Source organism: Dendroctonus ponderosae, unplaced genomic scaffold (assembly GCF_020466585.1).
Source record: "Dendroctonus ponderosae isolate FM_Combo_2020 unplaced genomic scaffold, Dpon_F_20191213v2 Dpon_F_20191213_3, whole genome shotgun sequence".
In the NCBI taxonomy this organism is placed as follows: domain Eukaryota; kingdom Metazoa; phylum Arthropoda; class Insecta; order Coleoptera; family Curculionidae; genus Dendroctonus; species Dendroctonus ponderosae.
The window spans coordinates 4,266,481-4,277,095 of NW_026018508.1; the positions used below are offsets into that span (position 1 = coordinate 4,266,481).

A 10,615-nucleotide genomic window follows, 5' to 3' on the forward strand; every position below is an offset into this window, starting at 1 on the left:
TTATAGGAGTACAGAAAAACTAGTTAAGTAAATTAATTGTTATTAAAAACTGAGAAATTTGCAAAAAACTATATCAGAAACACGGCAGCAATGTTTTTCAAGGTAATCTGCCTAATTGACATTGCGCAAATACCTGTGGCTTCGTAATTATTTAAAACTCCGGTAACCATGGAATTATACAGACTGACAATAAGATAGACAAGGATAAACGGTAAATTCAACAAGATTTGTTTGCGAAATGTCAACCTGTTTTCATAACCTCGAATATCGGTGTTTAAAAATCAACCATACAACACCAAACATTTAAATGGTTAATATTGTGTGTATCGTACAAATGTGGTAGGAACGTAGCCCTTCTTCGGTATTTATTTGGTGCTTGGGAAAGTGTCAGTTATTGTGCTCTGAATACCCCTGGAAGGCCCTGATTCGATTATGTCCAATACTTGTTCATGTGTACCTGGAACCCGAAAATGGATTGCCGTCCACTATCTTCCTGGAACCACTCTCCTCGCCCTTTGTTGGTGTGAGTTCTTTCAGCTTCTACTATGTTACTGTAGCATTTTCCCTGAACTAATCGCATATCCGCAAATTCGTGAAATGAAATTCAAAGTAAGTCACAGTTTTTCCGAAAAAAAAAATTTCAATATTTTTCTCGTACTCCCCAAGGGAGCCTCTATCACCCTTGACGCCAATTTTGAATCACCCTGAATACGTTTTTATCTATTTTCTACTGTTTGGCCAGATACCAAAAATTACCATGTGATTTTATAGATTTGTCTAGTCGGCACCAACGCAGTATTTTAGCTAACACGAGTTCTTCAGTTCCCGATAAGAAGTTGAAAATAAATTATTCTTCCGATCAACACAATTTCAAAGCCGTAAATTGCAATAAGTTGGAAAAATGACGGCATTTTTTTTGGCGTTATTTTGGTCCATGGACCAATACGTTAGACGTCCAACTGACGTAAGTAAGTCACAGCTTTGTGACGTCTAAGTGACGGGTTATTAAGACCTCTAAATGACCAGCCACAAAGATGCCTAAATGACGAATGCAGAAGCGTAAATTAGGGGCCAAGATGAATGTTTATATAGGATCAGATGCTCTAATACACAGTTTTTATTTGTCCCAAAAATGGTGAATTGTAGGAATGCCGATTTGGGGGCTTAATACATGCAATGAAGATAAACGGAATAAAAAACTTGTTACTAACATATAATTGTGTCAAGTTAACCTACAAACTAGAAACATAATAAACTCACTACTAATATTCACTAAATGATTGTACAAAATACCCAGTGAAGAAAATACAGAAAGTTGCTTGCACGAATGACACTTAGACGTGTTCTGTGGCTGCCCGTTTCGACTCGACGTCATAACTGACTAACTAAACGGATGGTCAAATTGACGTTCAAAAGACGTCCGAATGTTTCGCCTTTCGGACGTCCGAAATATGCGGTCGGATATTCGCCTAAGATCAAAAATACGCAATAAATGGCGTCATATTAACGTCACATTCGTGATTGCTGCGACCTGGGTAGCCCTACTGACCGGACATTGTAGAGAACCGCTGCTCAAAACTAGGTGATCTATTATTCTTATTAGGGATGAAATTGCAAAACTTCCAAATAATGCTTTGTTTTTTTTCGATTATTCTGTGTTAAACGCCAGATGTGTGACCTGCCATCACGGCAGCATTATCGTAACATTGTGAGTTGCAGTTTGTTAATGAAATTTCAACGAAATTTAATTTCTCAAAAATTTTTTGATTTTTTTGATTTGAAAATTGTTTTTGATCGAGGCTCCATATTTAGCATGTATTTAAAAAAACTCGTATACAGTTTGATGTAGACGATTATTGTTCCTTTTGTGGCTTTTAATTTACGAATTAAGATTTATTATATTACACTAGCACTAAATTTAAAATATAGTTTCCGAAAGTCAATTATAAGAAAAATTAAAAATATACAGCAATTTTTTGCGTTGCGGATCACTTGCTCCCCGTCGCTACGCCACTGAAGTACAATCATATGTTTTCGCAAAAATTGAGGTGTACAGAAAGAATACAATTAGATATCGGTTTGAGAAATAGCAACGTTTTTTTTTGAGAAAATATTAATTATTTCATTATATACACGATGTAGCGAATTCTAGATGTGAGAATTGTTATGTCAAATCGTATGAGATACAAAGTCGGTTAAATTGGGGCCCATTTTAATACTTCACAAATTGGGTGCTTGAACTCCGAGACTTCTTAAAAAAATTAGCTTGTAAATATCGTTCTAAGGCATTTTATTTTCCACTTCTTCACGATTAATTTATTTGCCTACTGGCAAACATGTTGAAAATTGAATGACCTCTCGCTTTCTGGTTATCATCGAAAACCATACCATCGTTTGGAGCTTTAAAGTCTCCTGATGCGACCAATTTCGGTAGAATAATGCTATGTTAAACGGCTGAATTTCGAGTCAAATTTCTTGTTTGTTAGCTAAACACAGGATTGCGGCAGTAAACAAGACACTGTTGTGTTTGTTGAAAGCAACGAATCTCCAACGACAAGCAAATTTAAGAACAAAAGAAAAAACACTTATAAATAAAATTATGCAACGGTAAAAAAGACACTCTTAAAATGCCTTGGACAATTGCAGGATCGTTTCCTGGTGAAACTTCAATTTCAATACATTCAACTTAAAATTAATAGGCCAATTTCAATTATTTTTGCAAGTAGGAGTTTGAAAAACTACAATGCACTCTCTTCTCTAAAAATTAGTAAATTCTCATACCGAGCGCATCTAATTATGAAACTTGCACTCCATGCAGACGTAAGACTCTTGGATCTAAAAGTTCTGAGTTTCATTTAAATCAAGAATGAATCAGATTTGTGCGCACCTTGTCAAACGCACTTGCAAATGAAGGTTTTCGCTCAACTGCACGATGTTTACCAAACAGTGTTAACTTCTTGTCCACAGTGCACATCATCTTGAAACTTACACATGTAATGAAACATACGTGGTCCTAAAAATGCTCAAAGTTTCATTTCATCGCGTTAAAATGCGATTCGTGCACGCTTTGTAAACGCAAGTGCAGAAATGCCATCACGGCAGCATTATCGTACATTGTAAGCTGCTGTTTGTTAATGAAATTTTATCGGAATTTAATTTCTCTAAAATTGTATTTTTGATCGATGCTTTGATCTTTAGCACGTATTTCAGTAAAACTCGCTTACAGTTTGATTGAGACTATTAGTGATTCATTTTCTTTCTTTTCAATTACGAATTAACATTTATTATATTACACTAGCACTAAAATTATAATATATTTTCCAGAAATCATTTATAATAGAAATAAAAATTATCGAGCATTTTTTTGTTTTGCGGACCATTTGGCGCCCCTTTGTGAGTAGCGCCCGGGGCATGATGCCCCCCTTGCCCACCCCTCGCTACGCCACTGCCTATGGAGCGATTTGAAGACATTTGCCATTGCAAGAGTGTATAATTTTGGGACCATCTTGCTGACGTTAACCCTTATTTATTTTCACTTTATCAGTTCTTTTGTTTTTACTAATTTTAACATGCAGTGTAGCATTTGCATATATGTATGTATTTAAGCAACTTGGAGTAGCCGGAGTCAATTCTTAATGTTCTCATTGGCGATCAAGAGACTCACATAGTATAAACAGACCAACTACTACAATTCGTTAACTGAAAAAGGTACAGACCTCCAGAACTGTCATTCCTTTCCCTTTACTCCTGAACAGGGCCTTTCACAGGGGTCACCTCTTTCCCCTTTATTGTACAATATTTACTGTCACGACATCTACAACTGTAACAAACCGGAATCCAACTACTTTGCTTCCGTACAATCAGCATCCCTACTTCAACTTTAGTTACGCACGCGAGAACAACACAAGACGCTACAAACCAACTTTAAGCTCTAGCGACTATCAGCTGGTTCTATAAACGGAGACCTAACGCAACAAAAAACCAGCTAATACTTTTTAACCACCACATTAAAGACCGCTCACCTACCATCACTATAGACGGGCACACTTTCAAACTACAAACACAGTAAAATATCTGGGCATTACACTTACCACTATACCACTGCATAACCCACCAACGCAACTGCTGTACAACCTGAGACGGCTACCAAAAATAATGGACAGACATATAGTAGGTACTTCAACAAAAATAGAATAACAAGGGAAACACCTGCACAGTACTGAAGCAACTGTTCTTATCAAGGCCCACACGAAACTCACGTTATTTACACCCCACGGACTCTCTACTAGAACACTACAATAATGGACAGACCCTGACATGACCAAATACTTAGTTTTTCCTTATGAAATTGTTAAATTATTGTATAGTGATAATTTTTATTTTATTTTTATTTTTTGTTAATCATTGAGTTCTTTGTTAATCATCACCTACTATCATTGGACGGAAAGACCGCAATGGTCGATAGCCTTTTCGATGAATAAAGATATGTTGTTGTTCTCATTTTTGATTGGTAGATGTCGAATTTGCCTGTCAGCCTAATGGTAATAATGCTCGTTAAATGTTTATGGATGTGTCATAACAAACTAATTGAGCGATAGTTTTCTATATTGGTGTAATAGCCTTTTAGAAGAGTAAAATAACTCAGCATTTTTCCCGTGACTGGAATGTTTTCTGTATGTACGCATTTGTTAGGTAGCGCACAATGCTTCTTCCATTATATTTCCCCCAATCTTCAACATTGCACAATGTCTCTTACGTCTGTCTTCTACTGGGCATTTAGATATTTTTTTCATCTGTTTCAAGGCTGCTTCTGCAGAGTTTTAGAAGTCTGTCGGGTATGGTAGAGTTATTGACAATATATATATAAAACACACCAATTCAATTGAATAGTATATAATATATTTCACTAATTCGCAAAACCATACACAACAATGTATGTGGTGCGTTACTTAAAAAGTATTTTAGATCTAATTTTAAAAAAGTTTTTTTTTTAAATTAAATTGTATCTCTCGATAAAATTATTAACACTGGAAACAAACATAGCCAATTTTAAACGAACATAAGAAATAATTTTAAAGAAACGTTTCGGGAAATGCAAAAATGCACTTTGTATCTGAAACCATTTTATCGCTTTCATTGCAGTGGAAAGCACTGCTAAATCTTTGGGACGTGTAGAACGGTGCCATTGTTAAGAAACTTGGACTCAATCGGTTTGGACCGCATCGGAACACCATGGACGTCAGCCAATATACCTGGCTGCCGGTTAAGCTCACATCTAGAACAGAACATATCACTCTTAGATTCATATTTTACTATGTTTAAAGGAACATATTCAGTGTGATTCACGTTCAATCTTGACAACTTTGGCAATAGATAGAACAGCTTAATGTCTCTAGATGATATCAAAAAATTTTAAATCTGATCGTTTGGGAGATACAAGGCGTTTAACACACAAATGTTTTTCTGGTGTTTTCGTCATAAGTTTTGAACCGTTCATCCGATTATAGTTAAGCATACAAACACTTTGATGCCCTACAGATGTTCCGTAAGTTTTCACCACCCAGCTACTTTGGAAGTGTATTTTATAGCCCCCCCAGTAATTTCGGAAAATTTGACCAAAAAGTAATTTCAATGTTTTATAATCAACATATTAGTTTTCATTATTTAATTAAATTAAATAGGTTTATGGCTTTCTACAAGAAAGGTGACGCGACTGATACTGATCGCGAAAACTACTGGCCGAAAAGCTTGCTATCGCAGATATATAAATGGTTCACCAGAATAATTCTGGTGAACCATTTATATACAGATTAGAGCGAAAATTCGAAGCTTACCAACCAAGGGAACAGGCTGGGTTCCGAAGCCATTATAGTACGACAGAACATCTACAGACAGTAAGGCAGATGATCGAGAAAGCTACAGAATATAAAATAAGCCCATGGATGGCTTTTGTCGATTTCCGTGAAGCCTTCGACACAGTAGAAATCTGGGCAATAATAAAATAACTGAGAAATGTTAGAGTGGATTAACGTTATATAAACCTTTTTGAAAATATCTATAGGACTTCGACAATATCGATAAGACTTCATGAATCATCTAACAAATTAAACGCCAAAAGAGGAGTTCGGCAGGGGAACATTTTACCTGTGTTATTGTGGCTATCATATATATGTGTGAAAATCGACGTAAAAAATACGACAGTCTGCTACCTGGGCGACACGATGAGAACAAAAAGAGCGTGAAATCTACTAAGTGGATGGGAAAATGTTCGCATAGTTGACTTTATTATAGTTTTATCATACTTCATGCTGGAAATGAAGATAGTTTTATCGACGGTGCAGATGCAATATTTGCTTCAAAAATCCAGCTCGGTGACTACCATGGCTAAATGAACTACCGTACCAAAATTTAGTGATAGATATTACGTGTATTTTGAAAAGCTTACTTATGTTTACTGTTTTGGCCAATGCAATTACCAATATAAAATATAGTTGAAGTTATATCTTTTATTTTTTATTCTGTTATTTTATCTTACTTTTACTCAATCATCGTTATCCGCGGAAACCTGAAATCCTTACAAATACCAGAACTTTATAGGGGCTAGATGACTACGGAAGTAAGTTGCAATAATCCCTTGCATGTCCAATCTATATTAATTATTAGAATAAAAGTAAAACTGCTGGTCTCCTGCATAACATAGAAACTGTGCACATTGTGCAAGTTTAAGGATTGTGTGCGATGCAAAGCCGCGGTATTATTTCTTACTGTGATTTCGGAACCAAAGAAAACACTTTGAAAGTGGACTGTGTATATTTATGATATCTCCACATAAAACTACTCTCGATAATCTTCTGTTAATGTTTTCTTATGGCTAATTGACCACTACTTTTTTTGACCGCCACCAGCACCCTCCTTTTGTCTCTTCGCTGGGTTCGCACCCTTGCGCATCCCCGGGTTGCCGGTGGCACAGAACATCCCGCCGGGGGGTATTTTGTGGCCGGTGGTTGCGGTAATTTCGACACAAAGCGCGATGTTGCTCAAGGACCCAAACAGATTGTGTTGAACATTGTATACTTGGCTTGAAAACATTTATTCACTCTCTTAAAACAGTGAACAGGGCTGGACTCTCAAATTACTGACTTGACTATTTCAGTTACTCTTCCGAAAATATTAATGTTGCTTTAAAGCAAATAGCAGCATATTACTAAACCCATTTCCAATCGATCAATATTTACAACCTTTTACACAACTCGAAAATTATTTTATGTGAAAAGCGTAACTCCAAAAACCTGAAGAATATAAAATACATATACTCTTGATGGTGTGCTACTAGAATGAATTTATGGCGGATATGGCAACAACGGTCGACCGACGGTTGATGACGTGCGACCAAAGTTATAGCGTACAAACCATAGAGTAAGAAATCGTTATTTCGGCTTCTCTATGGTACAGACTATAGTAGAGTAGCCTCTGGGTGAAATTTCTTGATTATCTTTTGATAACGAATTTGGCCTTTATTGTGAAATAAAAAAACTTTTTATCAATCTGTAGGAAAAGACGTGAGGATATTCTGTCTTTTAAAACATAAATATTTTGAGCCAAAGTACCCACAAGAAGGTTTCGAAAATACGAAGCTCTTGTTAAAATTTAATAAAAAAATAAAAGTTTTGCTTACAACTTATTATACAAACTTAATTTTGTATAATAGTAATTCATTTGAATCGTTTTAAAGCACGTACCATTTAAATTACTTTATCTTGAACTTATGTTATTTATTTATTGTTATTGTAATTTATATAACCCGCTCCAGCAGATAAATGCTGGAGTCCCTCAAGGAAGGGTACTGGGGCCCACCCGGTACTTATTGCACACAGCAGATTTACCAACAGCAAAAAGCATAAAAAAATGAACATTTGCAGACGATGAGGTCTTCACATCATCTCATACGGACCTAAATACAGCTACAGCAATGTTGCAGAAGCATCTTGTAAAGCTGGAAACCAGGCTCAAGCACAATAGAATCAGCATAAATACAGACAAGTCAACCCATGTAACTTTCTCACTCCGAAGATACACAAGGTCCCAATTATATTTAAATAATGAGCTAATACCGCATAAAAATTTTCAACTGTTATAAAATGACTATGATTTGGCACTATTTCAAATGTCATAATGATGTTTATTACCGCACTAAAGTTGTGTCTTAAAATTGCACATTTTAAAATAAGTTGAAGTTAAGAACCATTTTTGGTACCGATCAAAAAAGCTTCGTATTTATTCCGTGGTTTCCCTGGCACAAGATCTGAAACAACATTAAAAGCTTCGTTCTCAATATCACATAGCGGATCATCGCTTGAACTCATTATAAAATGAGTAATTTTAAAACACAACTTTGACAATGATTCTTATGACAATTACAAATTTTCATTGCCGGTGTCCTGTATTTAATTTTATAACTGATTATTTTTACTCAAATAATCATTAAAATAATAATTGTTATATTTCTACATAAAATATTGTACATACACGTAGGATATTTTATTATTAACGCACTTATGTGATTACACAACTCATGCGTGCCTTAATAATATTCATATCCTACAGGTTACGTAAATAACTATTAGATTTTTCATTTTTATGACTTACCAACTTCTATACGATAAACTTTTTTATAATCCTGCTTAGGTAAATTAAGGTAAGCCCGAAAGGCAATATCTGATCCAATTATCGCTGGTAAATTAGTCTCTAAGTCAATCATATCCAACGGTGCATCCTAAAATTCATTAAGTGTTATTTGAAACACTGACTGGGGTCTATCATGCCAATTCTTACACTAATACCAAAAATCTTATTGTAGTCTTCATATTGCCTCTTTAGACATTTGACGTACTCGGATGAGTATAGTAGGAAATTGTACTTCCAAAACGAATGAGGATAGATGCAAGTGGCATTTTTCAATTCTGGAAAATCGAAAACTTGTTCCATAGCACTCGCTATCCATTCGCCCAGCGATCCGTACAGCGAGGGATATTCAAGTTGATTATAGCGCTGTACTTCTATCGCCGAATATCCTAGAACTACAGTGAAACATCAAGTCATGTAAAATATGAAAAAAACCAAGTGGGTTTCTCACCTATGGTGTGGGTCTTCCTATCATATTCTACATAGCCGCTTATCTCCGGGATACTCAACGCGGGTTGAGATCTCTGCTGAACCAATTTAGTTCGGTTGAATTCGTCGATCAGGAATTGCCTGCGTACCTTATGGACCATGTCGAATAACGTCTCATTGGACAATTGCACCTATAAATTCAATGTGAGCTATACGGAAAACGATGCTGATGTTCAATTGAACTTGCCGTGTGGCTTTCATGAATGGCTTCAAACGAATCGATGCTGAATTTGTGGTCCCTCCATGCAAGAGATATTTTCAAGTCCCCCAAGTGTTGCTTGGCACCTTTTTTGTAGATCTCAGAAAGCCATGAATCGCCTTGAAACCATTGTGTCATTGTCATATTGACGTTCCGGAATACGTTCATCGCGGTAGAGAACTTCGAATCGAAACCGACTTCCAATTTTGCGTACTCTATGTAATTGGCTACTGCGGCGCCAGTGAACCAAGGACTGCAAGTATAAATTATAGCAATTTTATTAAAGCATGCCACTGCTCTTGATATAACGCAGGGGTCTCCAAACATGTCAGATTAAGGTTCGGACCGAGTGCCCAACAAAGTCCCAAAATCTAGCTCGTTCATCAAATTAACATAATATTAGACTTTTGAAAATTTAAATCAATATACCTACAGGGTGGATCAGTTTCCACTCTAAAGTCAGTTTAATTTTTAAGTTATGCTGTGCTTATTGAGCACGCCACGTGATAAAGCATAAAATACCCAAGATTACAGGGCTTTCTTTTTTTCTGAATGGCAAATAATATTTAACGTGTGTCTATTTGAATGGCTTGACCTTTCGTATATACAGGTTGGTTTTTTAGTGATAGAATCCATTATTTCCGATAGTGTTGAACTTTCAAAACATAGTTTCTCATATAAAAGTTGTTGACGGAAAAAGTGCGCACAAGTTACATTCTTGCAACTTAAATTGTAAGCATAAATTAATCGAACACTAAGCAAAGATAAGAACATGTACCTAGGATACAATTGCAACTCGAAACAAAGCAAAACCAGTTCAGTTGTATCCGGCTTCTAATAAAGACCTTTTTTAAAAAAGCTTTTTGTATTAACCCACACGTAAATCACATTTTAAAAATATCTTATATAATACAGAGTGTCTCAGAAAAGCGAGGCAAGATCATATCATATCATATTTTTTTTAAATACAACTACCCATTTTTCATTAGCTCATGGAATGCAACTTGAAACGCTGCATATACACCGCAAATTGTTTTTTTTACTTTTACGACGTTGACAGATTATAGCCATTTAGTAACATTTTGCTTAAAAACATGGTATCTAAAAATTCATTGTAGAAGCAAAAAAAGCAGTTAAAGATACAAAAAATACGTCCTTCCAATCACCACAGATCCGTGAAGAACTCTTTTGAACCAAAATATCAATACATTGTACAAGATGTTATCAATGTGGACTTCAATCTAA

The 10,615-nt window shown here is 35.7% G+C and overlaps 1 protein-coding gene across 1 annotated transcript in view; it reads right to left on the reverse strand.

The window, feature by feature from the left end:
* Positions 1–4,877: 4,877 nt before the first annotated feature.
* The window catches only part of LOC109540362, an 18,552-nt gene continuing 12,814 nt past the window's right edge, over positions 4,878–10,615 (reverse strand). The window contains exons 8-12 of the mRNA XM_019908718.2: positions 9,359–9,623; positions 9,134–9,302; positions 8,833–9,077; positions 8,647–8,773; positions 4,878–5,275 (exon numbers count right to left, since the gene is read on the reverse strand). Coding sequence (XP_019764277.2) covers positions 5,073–5,275; positions 8,647–8,773; positions 8,833–9,077; positions 9,134–9,302; positions 9,359–9,623 — 1,009 coding nt within the window. The 3' untranslated portion in view covers positions 4,878–5,072. The remainder of the gene's footprint in view (positions 5,276–8,646; positions 8,774–8,832; positions 9,078–9,133; positions 9,303–9,358; positions 9,624–10,615) is intronic.